Raw genomic sequence first — 19,766 nt, 5'->3', positions numbered from 1 at the left:
TTGTGAAGCGCGCTGACTTTGCCCTTCACAAATATCTGGCTATGCTGGATTAGGATCTATGCTAAAGCATTCAACAGGGCAGATTATAGCTGAGGTGAACAGCTTGGAAAATCAATATGCTGCTAATGAAAATGCTCTTTCACAGATATCGACTGAAAGTACGGGTAAGCCTTAGCAATCCTCAAATGCCCTCTGTGTGCACATGCTGGCTGTTATAAAAAGAGATGGGGGGGAGAGAGAGGAACAGAGAATGCAGAAATAATACCAGGGGCAAGGGGAATAAAGGATCAGGAGATCCCACTCAGTCTCCCTCTCTCTTTTAGGTTTTGGAAAGGGTAATGCAGGGAACTTGTAGCCCTCCAGACCAACCATTGACCAGTCTAGTTGGGGCTGATGGGAATTGGAGTCAAAGGTCAGAGGTTACTTATCCCTGGGGTAGTGTGTGAACCCTCTCCCTGCGCTGGATTGGGGTGTTCAGTTGCATTGCCATAATCTGTCTTTTAAATACAATTCTTTCTCTGCCCACATGGGGTGCTCCTGAGTGAAGAGAACTCATCTCTTGCTTATGGATAAGCCTTGTCTGGCTGCCCAGCTGGCTGATGTTGGGGTATTTATTGATGCTTTGCATAAAATAATCCTACTGGATTGACTAAACATTCAGCATTTGCCCAACAGTTACAAACTACAAGTTCTTAACTCCTTGCATATCAAAATAAAGTTTATTCCCCCCCCCCACCTCAACTGATGAAAAGATTTTTTATGTTTTAACTTCATTCTCCTCTTTAACGTTCTTAACATTAAGAAAATGTGATGAGATATTAACTGAAATGGGTTTTACATGCAGCATTCACTGTGACCAACCTAACGCCACAATGTGCAACTTACAAAGCAGAAATGTGTTGTCGTGTGTGTCATTCAAACCTCTCTTTAGGACTCTCATATTTTCCTCCCTGATAATTTAACAGTTAGCGGGGGAGCAATCCCATGCACAAGAAACTGGCATAAAGCAAGCCGGTGTAAATTAAACTGGAGTAAAGTTAGGCAAGAGCCAAACTCTCTTCAGCAGCAGAGCTGCTGCTCTGCCTGAGTTTGGCAGAGGGAAAACAAGCCTTCAGAAGAGTGTTCTGTGCTGGGTTTCTAGGTCACATGACTCAGCTGAAGACCTCACCTCTGGTTCTGCCCACCCACCCACACCACTGGAGTCCCCCTTTGGCGAGGCTTCAGCCTGCCCTGGCTCAGCCAGCTTCAGCTGGGATGAGCAAGTCATGTCAATATACGTACGCTGAGCCAGGGACTTAACGTCAGAAGCAGTTCTTTGTGGTGAAAGTTTTCCTAGGGAAACAGTTAGGGCCAGAGGTGCCAGCTTGCAAGGGTGATGGCAGGGGCACCAACATCATGTACCTGAGCATCATTCCACCCTCCCTCTCTTCCTCCTCCTCTATTCCGGGAGAAGCTTCCAGGGCTTTGGGAAGGAGGTGCCAGACTTTAATACTCCAATTTACTGGGAACATTCAGGGGACTATCCTAGTCCCTCTAGTTCACTGACCACACACCGCTGGCCAGTAGAGAGTCCAGGGAGCTCCATTGCATCCTGCATTGCTCATCTCAGAAGCTCTTGCCATAGGATTGCCCCCAAAACATTCTCTGGGTGCCATCATGCCATCAGTGCAGGGCATCTTGCAGAGTTTTATGAAAAGAGACAGATGCCTGCCCTCAAGAAGCTTGCAGTGTGAAAGACAAGATATAAAGTTATCCTTCTAGGTTAATTTTTGGTAACTTGATACATCAAGAAACGTGTAGACTTTATACAGTGGTACCTCGCAAGACGAATGCCTCGCAAGACGAAAAACGCGCAAGACGAAAGAGTTTTCCGTTTTTTGAGTCGTTCCGCAAGACGAATTTCCCTATGGGCTTGCTTCGCAAGACGAAACGTCTTGCGAGTTCTTGCGAGTTTGTTTCCTTTTTCTTAAAGCTGCTAAGCCGTTAATAGCCGCTAAGCCATTAATAGCCGCTAAGCCGCTAATAGCCGTGCTTCGCAAGACGGAAAAACCGCGAGACGAAGAGACTTGCGGAACGGATTAATTTCGTCTTGCGAGGCACCACTGTACCGTATTTTTCGCACCATAGGACGCACCGGACAATAGGATGCACCTTGTTTTAGAGGGGGGAGAACAAGAAAAAAATTCTCTCCCTCTCTGCCCAGCGCCCCTTCAGTGAAGCGGCAGGAGGCGCTGCGCAGAGAGGGGGAGAATTTCCCCCCTCTTGTTTTCCCCCTCTAAAACAAGGTGCCGTTTAAGGTGCGTTCAGGCGGCTACCTTGGAAGCCTGGAGAGCGAGAGGGGTCGGTGTGCACTGACCCCTCTCGCTCTCCAGGCTTCAGGTTCCTTTCGACCTGCTCTTTGGGGCTGGCGGGGGGAAGCCCACCACCAGCCCCAAAGAGCAGGTCGGGGAGCAGCGCAAAGGCGTGCGACTATAGAGGCTCCTGCCATAGCCGCATGTCACCTCTCCAGCCGGGAGAGGGTTGCGGGGGGGCTTCTTTAGCCCCGTGCGCGCTCTCCCGGCTGGAGAGATGGCGCGCGGCTAAAGAGGCTGCTGCAATTGCTGCATGTCACTTCTCCAGCCGGGAGAGGGTTGTGGAGGGGCTTCTTTAGCCCCGAGCGCGCTCTCTCGGCTGGAGAGGTGGTGCACGGCTATAGAGGCTCCTGCCATAGCCGCGTGTCACCTCTCCAGCCGGCAGAGGGGCGCGGGGCTATGCTGTCTTCGCTCCATAGGACGCACACACATTCCCCCTTCATTTTTGAAGGGGAAAAAGTGCGTCCTATGGTGTGAAAAATACGGTATTTCAACTGTGGACTGCCACACCCTTTCTTGACCTTGTGGAACCTAACCCTTCAGAAGGCAGGCCAGCCCCAATTGGCTCTCCATAGCTAGGCTGCAGAGCTGGGCTTATTGGGGATGAAGACGGGACGCACCTTTCTGGCTCCATGGGCCACATCCTTATCAGGATCTGCCTTGTGACCCAAAGTGGACGGGATGGCAGGTGTGCCCTACCTGTCTAAATCCCTTTTGTTCCCATCTGGGCTCTGGGTTTGAAATAGCACAAACATAAGTGCACTGACTTGTGTACCTTTTGGATGAATTTGGGCCTAAACGCATAGAGAAATTTAATACTAAATTAGCAAGTGCTGAGAAGGGGAGCCTCCTTATTCTCTCTGAGGTTTAAATAAGGTTGTTAACATTGCAAGTTTGCTGTTGTAATCGATCCTATAGGTTTGGCATTTATAGCTATATTCTATCCTAAAGTGTACAGTGAGAACAGATGGTTCACCTACGTATTTTCTCACCTCAACATGATCTTTGGAATGTTTTGATGGTTTTATAATGCCATGTTTTCTCCTTTTCCTCCCAATTGCCATTTCCTGTCTTGTTTTTGTGAGCCAGCTTTTGATTTCTGTGCAGTGGCTAGCATATTTTAGGCATTTTTATCAATAATAAAGGATACTCTTTTGAATGCCATTCACTTATTGTTACATCTGTTTGATTTTTCAGGTGAAGATGAAAAGGTACTTTTGCCTAAGAAAGAAAAAATGAAGCTACGAAAGGAGAGGTGGTTGCAAAGTAAGTCTTATTTTGATGAATCCTGTTTTCCACAGAAGACAGCTAACTCTTCAATGCTTAGACTTTTACCTAAGAATATTCTGTGCAGTCGGCAAGCACCTGAAAATCTATATGGGAATCCACCTGACCGGAAGCAGTTTCAGATGCTCCCTGAAGCTCTGTTGGCTGATTGCTCAAGTAATTGATATGTTCAGCTGGTGGCACTTGTAATACTCACAGTTGTTCTAACTTTGCTGAATTATCTAACAAGTAATAGATTATCAAAACTCATGTACAATATTTTTAAAACAGGGTTAGACAATCCAAAGTGAATGTTATTTCCAGACTTACAAGCACTCGGAGCCAGAGAAATGACTATATGTTACATGAAAAGTAGTTACATATAAACTCAACGGTTGCGAATTCTGAAGTCACTTCCCATGGAAGTGAGAAGGGAAAAGTAGATGTGCTCATGGAGCTGTGGACAGCCTTTCTCTATGGGTCACTGTATGCTCATTTCACTTTTAGTGGCTAAATTTCCAAGGGTGGTGGTGTTGAGGAACAGGAGAATTCACGTAAGCATGGATAGAGAAAAGCAGCTGCCAGTTCTAGGATCAGACTGCTCTCTTTGCCTTCAGAGGAATTTACAGAATTCTTAATAGGAAGAAAACTAATAAATGAATCTAAAGAGAACCCACCCACATGACACGCACGCGCACACACACAATATTAAAAAAGAAAGTTTACTACCCCAGCCTTCTCCCTCCCAACTTCTCTTCTTCCCCAACCTTAATCCGCCTATAATATTTGGGCCTCACATTGAATAAAACTGATCTGTAGAAAAGATTCTGTGAACAGAAAACTGAGACACTGTATGTACTTTTGTAATACAAGAAAATCTAAATAATAATAATAGTAACAACAACAACAAAAATTAGTCAGAACCTGGTTTACACATGACTAATTATTGCATGAGGATTTAAAATAAGTTCATAGGAGACTTGTTCAGATCTTGCAGGATGAGATTAAGAATAGACCTCTGGCTTGCCTGCTTCTTCCTCTGCTTTCTTCAGCTCAGGAATGAATTATGGAACTAGTCAATCCCATGTTTCTCTCCCAGTGGGCTTATTGCATCCCACTTTCTACCCCACTTTCCTTCTTTATTGAGCAAAGATATCTCAGCCTTAACCTTGTCATACATTAGGATACCTTGGGTTCATGGTGAGGAAATGAGGACACAGGAAAAAATTATAGAATGAAAGGCAAAATCCTCCCTCTTCTGCTCTGTGGTGAGGCTGTCTTTTGCAAGGTTTAGACTGAATACTCACAGAGGGTAAAGCTCTGGAGTTGCTTCCGCAGCAGCCAGACTTAGGCCAGTCCCTATATAAGAGCAGCGCCTGTATTCCAGTTGCAAGCTCTGCCTTTACTGAAAGGCGCCTCTTCACCTGCAGGGGCCCAGGCCACCCCAGCAGTCTCTTAATCTTATGGGGCCAGGGAAATTAGTCAAATGGATGCTTCTGAAATAGGGTCCTCCGAGACGTAGTTCTCTTGTCACAGATACAGTGGTGCCTCGCAAGACGAAAAGAATCCGTTCTGTGATTCTCTTCGTCTAGCGGTTTTTTCTTCTTGCGAAGCAAGCCCATTGACGGATTAGTGGATTAGCGCTATTAGCGGCTTTTAGCGGCTTATCTGCTGATCGAATCAGCTGATAAACGGCTTAGCAGCTTAGAAAAAGGGGGGGGACCCGCAGGAACTCGCAAGACATTTTGGTCTTGTGAAGCAAGCCCATAGGAAATTCGTTTTGCGAAGCACCTCCAAAACGGAAAACCCTTTCGTCTAGCGGGTTTTCCGTCTTGCGAGGCATTCGTCTTGCGGGGCACCACTGTACTTTAGTTGATTGCAGCGGGGTTGGACTTGATGACGCTTCCAACTCTCCAATTCTGTGATTCTAAGCCAGCACCCTTGGCTCCCATTGCAGAAGTGTTTCTGCCCTCGCTTGCAGTTCTTTTTCTGATTCAGAGTCTCCAACCTTCATCCCTTGAAGAAGGTGAATCTGCCTCCAGGGCCATGATACCTCCTTAGATTTGATTGAAAAGTAAAAATTGGATATTCTCACAGGTGCGGAAAGAAACATGTGGAAACTGCATTATTAGGGCCACATGAATAATGTTTCCTGTTGTATAATAACAGGGTGTTCACTTGAAGGAATTTAATTACACATTTGGTAATGATATATGTTTTTACTTCAACAGTTACTTGTCTATAAAGCAGATAATTTTCCTAGTATACAATAAATTTCACTTATACAGAAAATTGTTGTAAGATTTAATCACTTGACTAGGGAATATATTTTTGTTATCTTCAAAAGCTGACTTCATGCAAATGTACGTATTTTGGGATTAATTTGCTTTCTGCCTGATTTCTTTTTTGAAGAGATGTAATGCCTTTTGCCCTCCCCTTTTTTGTTTGCCAGCTGGGAACTGAAGTTCTGCCTAATGGCGTAATAGAAATTATTCAGGTTATATTCTATTCTAAGCAGTAGTAAATCATATCAAACTAAAGCCAAAAAAGATGCAGTTTCAGCCACTAGAATCACAGGTAGAATGTCTCTGTCCTTAGAAAGATTTCATAAGAAAAGAATTCAGAATCAGGTATGTCTAAGCTTCATTTTTTGAAAGCTTTGAAGTAATACAACTTCATAGTGCTGGACCCAAAACAGGAGTACTGGCGATCAGAATGCATGTGCTCTCCAGACAAGAGGTGAAGTATACACATCCACATTTGTCACAAGCATCTGAAAAGGCAAACGTTAACAGGACAGCCAAAAGAAACAAGGATGTTGTAAATTCCAGCTCCTAGGATTCCAATGAAGGGCTGAAGAGATCTAACCACGTTGAAAGGATTCTATCTTCTGAATCACTTCTGAATCCGTAGAATCTTATCTTACTTTCGAGCTGAATCATTCATACTAAGGAGATCAGAGGGACACTGTGACCTCTTTGAATCTACATGATAGTGGGTTCAAAATGGGCATATGTGGCTTAACCATCCCCTTCTCTCTCTCGTTACAGCAGAATGGGTAAAGTTCATTAACTCCTGGTTTTATGCTGTGCACTTAGGTAAATTATACCGGATCTTACATCTGAGTGAGCCTGGAAAGCTCCCTTTGGTGCTCCGATGCCATGCGACTCCTTTTGTTCAGTTCTGTAAGCCCCAACCCTGGCTGACTGAATGTTTCCAGTGACCAGGCTGGGTCACTGCATTCCTCCCTCTCCTATTTCACTCTAGCATTGTGGCAGAAATAATGTTATTGCCCCAAATAATATTTCAGCTAGTAATTAGTCAGTATGGATAGTTACCCTCATGGGTCAAGCAAAATATTTTTTCCTAAAGAAAGAATGATGGAACTATGACAGGACCCTGTAGTTAATCAAAATAGACTTGTAACAAACTTCTCAGACATAAGACTTTAAAAAGTGGTAAAGACATTTTAAAGATTCAATTAACAGAATTTAAAGTATACTCCGTGGGTAGGCAAACTAAGGCCTGGGGGCTGGATCCGGCCCAGTCGCCTTCTCAATCCGGCCCGCGGACAGTCCGGGAATCAGCGTGTTTTTACCTGAGTAGAATGTGTCCTTTTATTTAAAATGCATCTCTGGGTTATTTGTGGGGCATAGGAATTCGTTCAATCCCCCCCCCCCAAAAAAATATATAGTCCGGCCCCCCACAAGGTCTGAGGGACAGTGGACCCGGCCCCCTGCTGAAAAGGTTTGCTGACCCCTGGATACTCACTTAACAATTGTTTCTCCCTCTTGCCCCTGTTTTTCAGAAATAGAAAATATCAAGCTAGCAAAACAACAACAAAAAGCAGAAGCAAAGCGAAAAGCTACCCCGGTCGTTGGAGATATGCATCCTTTGATGGACGCTCTGCCTGAGCTCTCAGACATGGTAGCTGTCAGCAAGTTCTGCAGACATCCTAAAACGTAAGTTTAAGTGCTGCACACACAATTTAGGTAAGCTGAGGTGTTAAACAGATTTTGAAATTGGAACCCTTGCTTGTTAAATTAGGGTCTAAAAGCATGAAGTTATTTTCCATCTATTTTTTTATATTCATTAGGGTTATAGAAATATGGCCATTATATACAGTGGGACCTTGGTTCTCAAATTTAATCTGTTCTGGGAGATTGTTTGACTCCCGAAAACCAAGGTGCGGCTTCCGATTGGCTGCAGGTTTGTGGCATTTGGGAGCCAAAACGTACGAGTACCAAGGCATTCGAAAACCAAGGTACGACTCTATAGCAAAGTAAATCCTGGTGGAGACCTTCCATTCCAGTTTTTACTAGCTGCCACTGAAAGTCCTTGTGGTTGATTTCTTGCATCATTTGAGAATCTTCTCTTATTTGAATAGTCACGTTAACCGCCCTAGGAAGCCATGGAAACCTTTGTAGGTAAAGGAGAAAAGAAAATTAGTTATGATGATGAGTATGTGAAGACCAAGATTTTCAATAACTGAGCACTGAAGGTAAACATGATGCTTAGAAAATATTTGCAAGTGAGTGCCAAGTGGGTACAATGGAGTTGCTCTACATCCACACAAGATTTTCATTAAAAGTTCACATGCTCATGATCTTGTCTCGGAGCAGGAGTTCCACTGACCTCTCAGTTCCCAGTTCTTTTTACCTCATAAATAGGGGCTAAAATTAAATTCTCGATACAGATGCATGTTTCTTAAGAACAGATTTTATTGTAAGCTTTAGAACTGGCGTGTGAGGGGCTTTTGCCTTCCTGGTGTTGTGCTCCATCAGCCGTAGAGAGCTTGCTCAATGATCAGGGATGGTGGGAACATCTGGAATGACACGGGTTCCTCAGCCCTGCTCTAAAATGTCTTGTCGTCAGACTTGGTTTAGGCATTTAGCCTTTCTGGAGTCTTCAGTTGTGTGGCTTTCTTGAATAGACACTCTGTCCAGCAATCCTGTGTATATCTATAGAGGAGTCAGGACTTCAGCAGGACTTCCCCGCTTGAAAAGATGTTTAGGACTGCTGCCCAAAGCACTGTTAGCATGGGAAAGTCTTTCTTCCTTTGATTTACCACAGAATAAGGCATTTTTGTATTGACATTTTCAGAAATGCGGTCTTATTCAGTGGTTGTGTGAATTCACTTATGTTTTTTGATAGCTTGATATCCAGTGGAACGATTTTCAGAATACTTTCAAATCTAATGGATTGTTGCTTACAATTTACAGCTGTCTGAGTTATTTTGTTTATATCCCCTCTCATTTCCTCTTTCCTGATTAAAGCTTACTTTGAATAGGATAGGTTCTTATATTTGGTTATTTGTTATACTTTTCATTACAATGTTAATTTTAGAAAAATGCTATGTTAATACTTAAAAAGAAGAATGAGAAAAGAAGAAAAATGTACATCAACATAATACAGAAAAACATGTAGCAGCACCTTGTCTTCAAAGTTATTGTTTGATAAATGTATAAACAAAGACTGTCTCTCAGAAAACCTAGCAACTGGTTTCCTAAAATAACTCCTTTTTGAGATGTCAACTTACACCAAAAAAAGTTTGCTTGTTTTTTGTCTGTTTGTGTTGGATTCCCTCTGGGAATTGTGTTACGGTTGGCTAATTTCGAAACAGTTCAGATGCGTTAAGCCAGTAGATCCAGGGTATTGTAATTTATTTTTATTTATTGCATTTAAATCTTGCCGTTTTCTCCAAGGATCTCAAAGTGCCATACATGTTTCTTCCCCACAACAGTAACTGACTTAAGGCCACCCAGGGTGTTCCTGGCCAAGCAGGGATTTAAAGCCTGGCTCCTCGGGTCACAGTCCAACACATTAAGCACTCCCCACACGGGCTCAGGGCAAGAGACCTCTTTCGACTTGAGGGCCACATTCCCTGCTGGTCAGCCTTGCAGGGGCCGCATGCCTGCGGGGGTGGGGCCAGAGGCAAAACATCAGCTTTGCACAGGAGGCGAAATGCTTCCGTTGGAGTTCAAAGACACATTCCAGGCAGCGGAAACCCCCAGGCAGGAGTGGCCAGAGGGTGTGGGACTGAGGGGGCAATCTGGCCTTGGGAGAGTCCCCAGGGTCAGATAGAGAAGCCTGGAAAGCCATGTTGACCCCTAAAGCCAGAGAGCTCTCGCCCCTGTGGTGGGGACTTTAAGAACGGCAGCAATCCTTCCTCTAATGTGCATTTGACGTGTGTTATTCCAGCCATGCGCAGCTGAAGGCAGGCTGGTTAAAACTGTGCAAGTCAAGCTCCAAGCAAGCCAGGGGAGCTGGAAAGCTCTTTTTGCACTGGGCAACTCAAGCAGACCTGGTGCAAAAACATTTCTCAAGCCTTTGGCCTTGCTTGGAGCTTGACTTGCGCAGTTTTAACCAGCCTGTCTTCAGCTGCGCATAATAAGAATAAGAATAAGAATTTTATTTATATCCTGCCCTCCCCAGCCGAAGCCGGGCTCAGAGCGGCTAACATCAAATGTATAACACATTAACATAAAATCAGACAATCAATTAAAATACATCCTCAAATCAGATCAGGATCAGAATAAAATCCAGTCAGATGGCAGCACTGCATGCCTGCTCTTGGCATGCCTGCTCTGGGTGTGCTGAGAATGCTCTCTGTGTCCCTCACCCACTAGTCGGGGGGGGGCACCAAGGAGCATGACAGGAACACTACAGGTTTTATTTTTCAAAAGATGGAGACTCTTCCCCATCCCCCTTTCAGATTGACACAAACCCTATTCAGTTTCTCAAGGATGCTCCAGAAATGATTGTGCTAAATTACAGTCATGAAAAGGAATGAACTTCAGAATGAAATGGTCAGAATCATTTTAATGTGGGCAAGGGTGGGGAAAGATGTTTAAAGTTCATAACCAAGCCCAGAGGATCAAATAAAAGTTCTACATTCCACATTTAATTCTTTTATTTAGAAGCAGCTAGTTGTTAGTTCAAAGTCTAGAAAATGGTTGCTGCTCCTTCTTGTAGTAAATCCACTTTGCAGTTGTAAATCCACTTTGTAGTTCCTCCTTTGTGCAGGGGCTGTTCTGGTTGCTCACAGTCTGAATCTGTTGCATGTGCTATTTAATCAGCACAAATTTTTAGAGGATTACAGTTATTGCATAAATGAGGAATTATACTCCCAATGATTTGTCAGCTTTTAGTCATAGAAGATCAGATTCTCCAGAAATGTGATCCCCTGCTGGGGATAAGTGCATTCAATTGAGGTTTTATTCTGATTTATAATGAATGAAGTCTGCAACATGTAATGAAACAAGGATGCCTTTCATGAGGCGGGCATCCCAGCAGCACATCACAGGCACTTGAGGCAAGTTTCTACAAGTGACACAGACATCTGTATATGGGAATAAGTCTTATTTCTTGGGTTAGTTACAGGTCACATGCATTTGATCTCAAAGAGAACTTTGGGTTAACCTGAAGTCTGATAAGACATTGATTCAAATCTGTAATGAGAAGCTTAGAGAGTAGTCTTAATATAGTCTTATTCAGGAATAACAGGTGTTTCACCTGGGACTACTTCACTAGGAACCGATGTTTTATGTTTCTAGAAGTAACAAGAGCAGTGCAGTTTGCTTTGAAGGTTTGGAGCAAGGGGCTGCCGTGCTGCAGATTTTCTGTTGTCTCTTCAGCAATTGTAAGCCGTTTTCTCCTGGGTGATGTGCTGGCTTCCTCAGAGCCTTCTCTTGCTGCAGAGCCATCCCAGAGCATACTGGCGGGGGGGGGGGGGGGCGATGGCAGCCTCCTTCCAGTGCCCCCAATTTTGGAGATGCCAGTTTTCTTTCCCACATATTAGAGCTGTAAGTTCTCAGGGGAGGATTTCATCTCAGAACTATTTTAATATAGACATTTTTTTAAATCATCAGACAGTAGTTTTGACAGGTTTGTGCTAGATCATGAAAGAATGCAGTTAATCACTAAAGTATGTATTTATAACAGTGAGTAACAAAGCAGAAGACACAACATTCTCAGGGCGAATCATTTTGGTTTCTGTTGCTCTGACATGAATCAAAGGGTGCTGCTGCTGCAGCCTTGGCAGAAGCCAAAATGTTTTGCTGTAATAATTTAACATCTACTTTGTTAGCTGCTGTAGTTTATGAGAGAGAAATAGCAAATTCAGAGTTTGTCGAAGGACAAAAAGTCCTTTGTAAAACCTCAAAGGTCTCTGTGGCCACAGAATGCTAGGTAAGTGCAGGGGGTGGGGTTTGAGACTGGAAGGGGCCTGGAGTGTCTGGATGGCCAACATGGCAACGTTTTTGGGAGGTCTTTGGTGTCAATACTGTTCTCAATTAATACTTAGTTTTTGTTTTCTTCAGCCCAGCAAAGAAGATGCTGCTGACTAACTTCTGTCAGATGAAATCAACCCAGAAACGCCAAGTCTTGTGAGTAATGGTGGGACAGTCACAAGAAGCCCTTCTGGGCAGCAAAGTCAAAACCTGTCTTGCCTTAAAATAGAAGAAGATGTCATAAGGGCCAGTGATGTGGCTCTTCTTCACCATGGTGTCGTGAAGTCATGCTCCTCTGCGCAACCAGCAGCAGAAACAAACTCTGAAGTAGCAGCATGAACACCATCCCATAATTTCTGAGGAACTCCGCTGCCTCCTAACCATCCCAGCCTCCCATGTTGGTGCCTTCAATGCATGGCAAAATGTGTGGGGTTGCTCTCGCTCTCTCCCCCCCTTCTTTCTCCAGATAGGCGACTGCACATCCCCCATCCAAGGCCTCCCATCCTAAGGAAGTGAAAATTAAACCCCACAGAGGGCACTTCATTACAGAAGCAATTTCATATTGCTCCTGCTAAACTTCTCTGCTGATGATCGGGGCCTCTAAATCATAGCTCCCCTTTTGAAAACAGCAGCTGAAGTGACACCATGGTCTCTTGCTGGGTGTTGGGATGTCATCTGCTTCTTCAGAACCTTCCATGCCTTTAGACGTCGGACTGAGTGAGTCCCTCCTGCTGTGCTTTTGCAGAAGCAAGAGGTTTGGGCAAGTCCATTTGTCCTTGGGAAGTTCTCAGTCTGTGTCTCACTGATCTGATGACTCACTTGCCGGGGGCCAAGGGCTCTGCTGCATAAGTGGGCTTTGCTAATGCAAAATTTGGCAATTTGCCTTGTTCCTCTTGGGTATTTTTGTTCACTGATTGCAGGGGATAGGGGTGGGCACTTCCTAAGAATTTAGCCAAGGCAGCGCCAATATCCTGTTCTCTTCTCCCCCCTCCCTCTTCTGGCAGAGTTCTGTAACCTTAGTTCTGTTTGTGCCAGAGAAAAGTCGGCAGGTCAGGAAAATGATTGTACTCACCGACGCAACACCATCCTGTTTATCCAAAGCAGCTAATTTGGGAAATGATAATGTTATGCATGCAAGAGGAATAAAGGCTAAAATGTTAACTGAAAAAGACAAGGCATTCCAGGTCCCAAAGACGAGGGCTATGTTCATAAACTTTTATTGCACTAGCCAAAGGCCAGGGCATCAGTAGGGGTATGTACCAATCACAAAAGTTGGTTCAGACCCCAATTTGGTTCTTTGGAATGAGGAAAAAAGGAATCATGTTCTCCCCTGATGTTTTGTGAACAAATGTTCTGAAAATCGCATACATAAGAGAGCTTACCTTATCACCGGATAAGAAAACTGGCAAACTGCCGTGAAATATGCCCACCATTTTTTGTGGAGGTAAGGGGACTTTCCAGGTAAAATCAGTTCCTCTGATGACAACTTGGCCCTGTTAGTCACAACGATCTCTCACGTAACTCTCCCAGTGCTGGTGTTTCTTCTTCCTTCCCTGGCGTTTTCCTTATATGATAAGCTTAGTTCTGCTTTTAGCATATGCTTGTCTGCAGTCGCTTTTTGACATCTGAATTGCCAAGCCCCACAAAGTGCTTCAAGGGTTCCAGTTCCGACTTCACCTCCAACAAGCCCCAAACCTTTTTGAGGTGCCACACTTCATCTTGGATTCAGGATTTGTCTGAATTCAGTGCACACCCCTGCTGGATGGCACATATACTCCTTGTGAGGCTTGCAGAATTACAGAACTGCCCTTAGCTTCAGTAGAGCTGCCCAGTAGTGTTGTTTGCATAAACACATGTAGCAACTGTACGCCAGCTAAACGCCATTGTGCCTGGCTAATATAACTTGGATTCTGGCAAATTCAAGCGAGATATTATAATGAGAGCACTGGAGGTAAGATTGTGTTTCAAATAAATCCAGAGAGCTCTTCTGCTCAGAGACATACTGGTAGCTCAGAGGGCCCCATATTTCCTCTCTCTCTCCCTCCCCCCTTTTAAAAGTTTAAAACGTTAAGCTTTTCTTGGCTTATAAGACAGCTAAGCACACTGTAGAGCCCAGAGCTGATAAGACCCTAGCCAAGACCATATTCATTTCCCTATAAATTAACAAATGCACATTTTGGGCAATCCTTTAAATACATAGCTACACTTTTGCTCTGTGAAGAGTGCTATTGCCAGATACAGTGGTACCTTGGTTTGCGAACAAACATGACAAACCTGGTTTGCAAACTTTTTTTTGGATTACAACCCCCCCCCTTTTTTTTTTTGTATTAGGAACAAATTTTTCTTGGAGGCCCCATTGGCAAAAGAGCGCCTTGGGTTACAACCTGTTTTGGTTTACAAACAGACCTCCGGTGTGTACATGACACACTCCTGAATTTATGTTACTTTTCTCAAGCCACCCTAGAAGCAAAGCCCTGGTTTACAGACTTTCATCAAGTAATTCAAAGGAATAGGATGAAAGGTCCTATTTGTGAACTCCTGGTTCTATGCTCTGCACAGCTGCAAGGAAAGGGCTCTGTCTAATTGAACTCACACTGTAGTAGGTATGTTATGCTATTCTCATAGAATAAGTTTGAGTTGTTCAAGGAATATGGAAGACACACTTGGATATGAGCATCTTCAGGTGTTGGGAGTCCTGCTGTTTGCACATGACTCTTCCTCGTGAGCTCTCTTAGACTGACCCCCATAATTCACACAGCAGATGTGCCTAGATGACACCCTCCAGTTTATGCCTTTTTGTTCCCTGGGGTGTGCTAGAAGTTTAGTCAGAGCCAGGTTAGGTTAGCCCCACCTGAATACAGTGAGTGACTTCACTCAAGGACTGGTAGTACAGTGGTACCTCAAACGTTGAATGGAATCTGTTCCGGAAGTCCGTTTGACTTCCAAAACATTCGGAAACCAAGGCGCAGCTTCCGATTGGCTGCAGGAGGCTCCTGCAGCCAATCAGAAGCCACGTTGGATGTTTGGGTTCCAAAGAATGTTCGCAAACTCACGGCATTCGGGATCCAAGGTACAACTGTACTTTTAACTTGCCTCTTGTAATGCTAGCCTATCATCTGATGCATTTTCTCCCTTTTTTTCTAGGATGCAGGAAGTAGCACAGTTCCACAAGACTATATCAGATCCTTTGTTCAAAGCTAGCCCTTTGACAGTCCTTGGCGAGCATCTTTCCAAAAGGCTGCAGCTGGAGAGGGAGGGGAAGCCATTCTGACCTCATTGCTGGGACTGTTTGAGAGCGCAAGAGATTGGATTCTCGCAAACACACTGCATGGTGACCTTACATGCCCAGTATGCCAGCATAACTTGCAAGAGTCCACAGGATTATGACATTCAGTGACCTTGTTTTCCGCCAACAGAAATAAGGCTGCCAAGACTGATGATTGCCAGTACTAGCTGCAAAGCTGTCTGCTGTTTTGCTAGAAGCTCTGGGGGATTGTTCTCGATACCCACTCTCTGCTATATCACACACCAAATGTTGTTTCTTTCCATAGTTCCTATGAAGTATAACATCCTCTCCTCTAGGAGTAATGCAGCATTTGCATCATTCTCCTGAAATTATATTTAATAGAGATTAAGTCTGCTCCTGTTTCCACGAACAATTCAACCGAAAAATATCTGCTCTTGTTAGTTTTTGATACTGATTTGGCAGGTGCACAATGTAAAGTTTTGTTTTTCTACATAATAAACATTTCCCCCCGTAGTATGATGTTGTAAGATAGCAATAATAAAGGGAATACCACCCTAATTTTTCAAACGAAAAATGATGAGTAGTGAAACTGACATGGTGACAAATAGAAGAAGATGCCTTCACCCTGGTATGGTTCCCATTTATCACATACCTACTCCAACAAGACAACAAAAAGAATCTGCTGGCAGTATACAAATCAATCTGGCTAACCTGACCCCAAAACCCACACATTCACACACAAAACCAAATCTCACTACAGACAACCAAAGACAACCAACCACACCCTAGACCAGTGTTTTTCAACCACTGTTCCGCGGCACACTAGTGTGCCGCGAGATGTTGCCTGGTGTGCCGTGGGAAAAATTAAAAAATTCGAAAGATTTTTTTTTTAAAAAAAAGTCAAATTTTCGATTGGGGCGCCGTCCCCGGAGGGAGGCGGGCGAGTCGGGCGGCGAGAGGCGGGGCGGTGGCGGCGAGGAGAGGCCGCCCAGCGCGGGGCTCTCGCCGTCTGCCTGCCTGGCTGCCTGCGAGTTCGGCGGGCAGCGCCTCCATCCGCAGCGCCTGCCTCGCGAGCTCTCATTCCCTGCCCCTGCCAAAGCTCACCCAGCCAAGCCGCGCTCTCCTTCCTGCCTCGCTTTGCTGCCTCCTCCCCCCCACCCCCAAAGCTTGGAGGTTCCCCGGCCCGCAGGTTTGACCCCCTTCTCACACCTGTTCGCGCTCCTTGCATGGAATGGGGCGGATGGGGAGGAACGGGGCTCGCCGCTGCCTCCGCTCGCCCTCCCCCCCTCCGCCGGCGGTCCCGCGATTCTTGGCTTTTTGGCGGTTGGCACAGAAGAAAGGCAAGGGGGAGGGAAAAAATTGAAACTTACACTTTCGTGCGTCCCTCCCGGCGTGACGCTGCGCGCTGACGTCATGGGGCTGTAACGTGCCCCACATAGGCACACATGGTGGTGTGCCTCGAGATTTTTTTCATGAAACAAGTGTGCCTTTGCCCAAAAAAGGTTGGGAAACACTGCCCTAGGCCACCCCAACCTCTCACCACCAAGGAAATACAACAAGCGAATAGTAAGAACACACACGAGTGACACTGACACAAAACCCCACACATACACTAAATGGAAGAATAGAAGCACTGCCACCCAGCCCCACCCCACTCACCGACCCCCTCTTTCCCCCCTTTTCTTCCTAACCTAACACTAATGTCTGACAACAAATGGAACTGATCTGTAGAAAACACAACTTGAAAAAAGAGACTGTTAAAGAAATCTTTAATAGTTTTTTTTAAAAAACGAAACAAAACTGGAGAGTGTTGTAGTACAGCGCACTTGACCATCCAACCTGCGCTAATGGTAAAAGAATAACTTGGGTGGGGGAGCGTTACTCCTGCAAGCTCATCCACCCAGGTATTTTTAATGCAAGTCAGAGTTGGCATCGTCCTCAAGGACAAAGTCCTGGAAAAAAATCAGTTTTTCACACAGACATAGCATTCAGCTAAAGCACCACCAGATTTGATTTGATTTCTTTTTGGCAGAGCAGCCAGGTTTGCTTTGGCTGGGAGGAAGAACATGAAGGGGGGGCACAATGTACAGTCCTATCTTCATTAACCCCTTAGGGTGCCAGTCCATGAAACTTGGTTGTATTATTATTATTAGTTATTCAGATATACTACTAGTTTTGGCTACAGTATATTATCAAACAAATAATCATTCTTATCTGAACACAAACTGTAAAGCATTTAATAAATTCTTAACACAAAACAAACCACAGGTGTGTAGTACCTTGGAAAATTATACTTAGGGCACATCATCCAAATTCAGGAATCATAATTGAAATCAAAATCAGAATCATAAAACCTCATGCCAACATGTCACTTGTATTTGAGTACAGTGGTGCCCCACAAGACGAATGCCGCTAGACGAAAGAGTTTTCCGTTTTGGAGGTGCTTCGCAAAACAAATCTCCTATGGACTTGCTTCGCAAGACGACAATGTCTTGCAAGTTCCTGCTGGTTTTTTTCCCTTTCCCCCCTTTTTCTAAGCCGCTAATCCGCTTATCAGCTGATCCGATCAGCAGATAAGCTGCTAAAAGCCGCTAATCCGCTAATCTGTCAATGGGCTTGGTTCGCAAGACGAAAAAACCGCTAGACGAAGAGAATCACAGAACGGATTCTTTTTGTCTTGCGAGGCACCACTGTAAATAGCACATGTATGACTTGGCTTCTTGAAAATGAAATCTGTAGACTATGTCAAGAAAGGAAAGCCAAATGGATCAATATCTGCTATGGTTCACCTTTCCTTAAATCAAGGGTGTACAACATGTGGCCCTCCAGATGTTGAGAACTCTGGCTCCCATCTTCCTTGACCATTGGCCAGCCTGGGTGGGGCTGATGGGAGTTGGAGTCCAACAACGTCTGCAAGGCACCAGATTGGCTGTCCCTGCCTTAAGATGTCAGCCAATTTGCAAAGCCAGGTAAATCAGGATGGTGAAGCAAAGAATCTGGCTAAAGGTCTCACTTCCTCAAGGAGTAACAAATGTTTGAGATACTGCGGAAGGGCAATTCATTGGATTAAAAATTAAAAATAGGACCTGCGACAATAAAAGGGAAAATTAAAAACAAGGGATAAATCTGCCTTTCGGAATTCTTTGCAGCAGGAGGTATTGTTACCAAAAGCAAATAGGGCAAGAATAAATTATTATTCATTTATTCATATAATTAATATCCTGTCTCTCATAAAAGAGCAGCAAACATCTCTGTGATAAAAATGCATTTTAATAAAATAATACTTAAAACATTTTAAAACTGTTTAAAACGTTTTAAAACAAATATAATCAATGAATAAGTTATAATGCGAAAACAATGCAAAAATTAAAGCCAGAGCACTATTGGGGGGGAAAGAGAATGGAGGCACCTCATTCCCATGTTTGACAATATATTATCAGGCTGGTATGTTAAGACATTGAATGACATGGTTCACTCTAGACAAAGTGACTAGATTGGAGGAACAGGATCTATCCACACCATAAATATATCCTTTGGTATTAAACCACAGGAGATGTTAGGGCATGGGGTATTTATAAATGTAAATTAAGCCTTGGTGTCTCACCTTGCACAGCAATTTATTATAACAAAGAATGGGAAGAAAAGCAGTTCTTGGGGAACATACAAATCTGGAAAGCCCAAAGTCTGAGATCAGACATTTACTGGGGAACGGTCTAATTGGAACGGTCTAATAAGGAGTTACCAGTAGATTGCTACTGAAACAATCCCCTTCTTTCAGTACCTACAAATTCTACATTTAGACAGCCCTATTGTTCTTTTCAGTGGCTTGGTTGAGCAACAATGTTAAAAGGTGGCTCAGGGAATAAAACTGAATGCTATAACCCTAAGGAAATGCCATCAACACACAGTCCTCCCACCCCCTTGTTAAGATTTTGTTGGTGTTAACGGTGATGTTTAAAGTCATAGCATCCAATCTTATTTAAGCACCCTGGCAAATATTATTTTAAACGAATGACTTGGTTTTTGTGTATGTCAGATTGGAAGTAAAAATTGTCCTCAGGGCCAGCCCCAGATGTAGATCCCAACCCAGAAGCACTTGCAGAAGAGGAGTGTGTCGTGCCTGTCCCTCTCCAGCGCATGCCTGCCACGCTGCCCCCTGAGGACCCCAGCTCAGCAGCCCTAGCAGAGCCACCGTCTCGCCTGCTCCATCAACAGCAATGCCTGGGAAAGCAGGGGGGCTCCTTCCACAAAGGCAGAGCTAGTTGCTGAGGCAGAGCGGCAGCTGCTGAAAAAGAATGTTTTGGGCTCTGCTCTTATCAAGTCTTCTAGCTGAGCACTGCATGGAGCTGTCCAGGCTGCCACTGAAGCCTGCCTTTTCCTCTGCACTCATGAGGCTGTGGCTCAAAACATAACACCAGGTGTCTTCTTCTCCGGAGCAAGTCTCTCCCTCATAAGATTCAGAGATTATGTGTATCTAGAGTCAAGTGGCCCATGCTCAGCCCTTGCTGGTCAGGTACAAACTAAACAGAGTAGAACAGTTGTTCCCAGTCCCCTCTTTTCTGAGCAAACTGACATCATCATCATCCTTCATCCAATGATCCCAGGGCAGTTCAACTATGATATGCAATATGCAATGAAGGCGCTAGGAGAGCGTTTTGTGGGAGAGTATCC

General features: G+C 44.5%; 1 protein-coding gene and 2 long non-coding RNA genes across 4 annotated transcripts in view; 2 read left to right on the top strand and 1 right to left on the bottom strand.

The window, feature by feature from the left end:
• The window catches only part of SLX9 (SLX9 ribosome biogenesis factor), a gene marked incomplete at its 5' end in the record, with an annotated part of 40,215 nt that extends 24,546 nt beyond the window's left edge, over window positions 1-15,669 (top strand). For both annotated transcript variants that reach the window (XM_082209972.1, XM_082209973.1), the window contains 4 exons: window positions 3,549-3,617; window positions 7,426-7,579; window positions 11,939-12,004; window positions 14,993-15,669. In XM_082209972.1, coding sequence (XP_082066098.1) covers window positions 3,549-3,617; window positions 7,426-7,579; window positions 11,939-12,004; window positions 14,993-15,119 — 416 coding nt within the window. In that variant the 3' untranslated portion in view covers window positions 15,120-15,669. The remainder of the gene's footprint in view (window positions 1-3,548; window positions 3,618-7,425; window positions 7,580-11,938; window positions 12,005-14,992) is intronic.
• The window catches only part of LOC309525718, a 45,002-nt gene continuing 33,556 nt past the window's right edge, over window positions 8,321-19,766 (bottom strand). The window contains exon 2 of the long non-coding RNA XR_014216500.1: window positions 8,321-9,727. This is a non-coding gene — a long non-coding RNA (uncharacterized lncRNA). The remainder of the gene's footprint in view (window positions 9,728-19,766) is intronic.
• On the top strand, window positions 16,862-18,395 carry LOC309525281. Its single transcript, XR_014216132.1, has 2 exons — window positions 16,862-17,469; window positions 17,780-18,395. It is a non-coding gene; the product is annotated as an uncharacterized lncRNA (long non-coding RNA).

This window comes from Podarcis vaucheri (genome assembly GCF_965113315.1).
Source record: "Podarcis vaucheri genome assembly, chromosome: 1".
Lineage (NCBI taxonomy): Eukaryota > Metazoa > Chordata > Lepidosauria > Squamata > Lacertidae > Podarcis > Podarcis vaucheri.
Note: the sequence above shows the minus strand (reverse complement) of the source record. Positions and strands in the feature narration are given on the sequence as shown.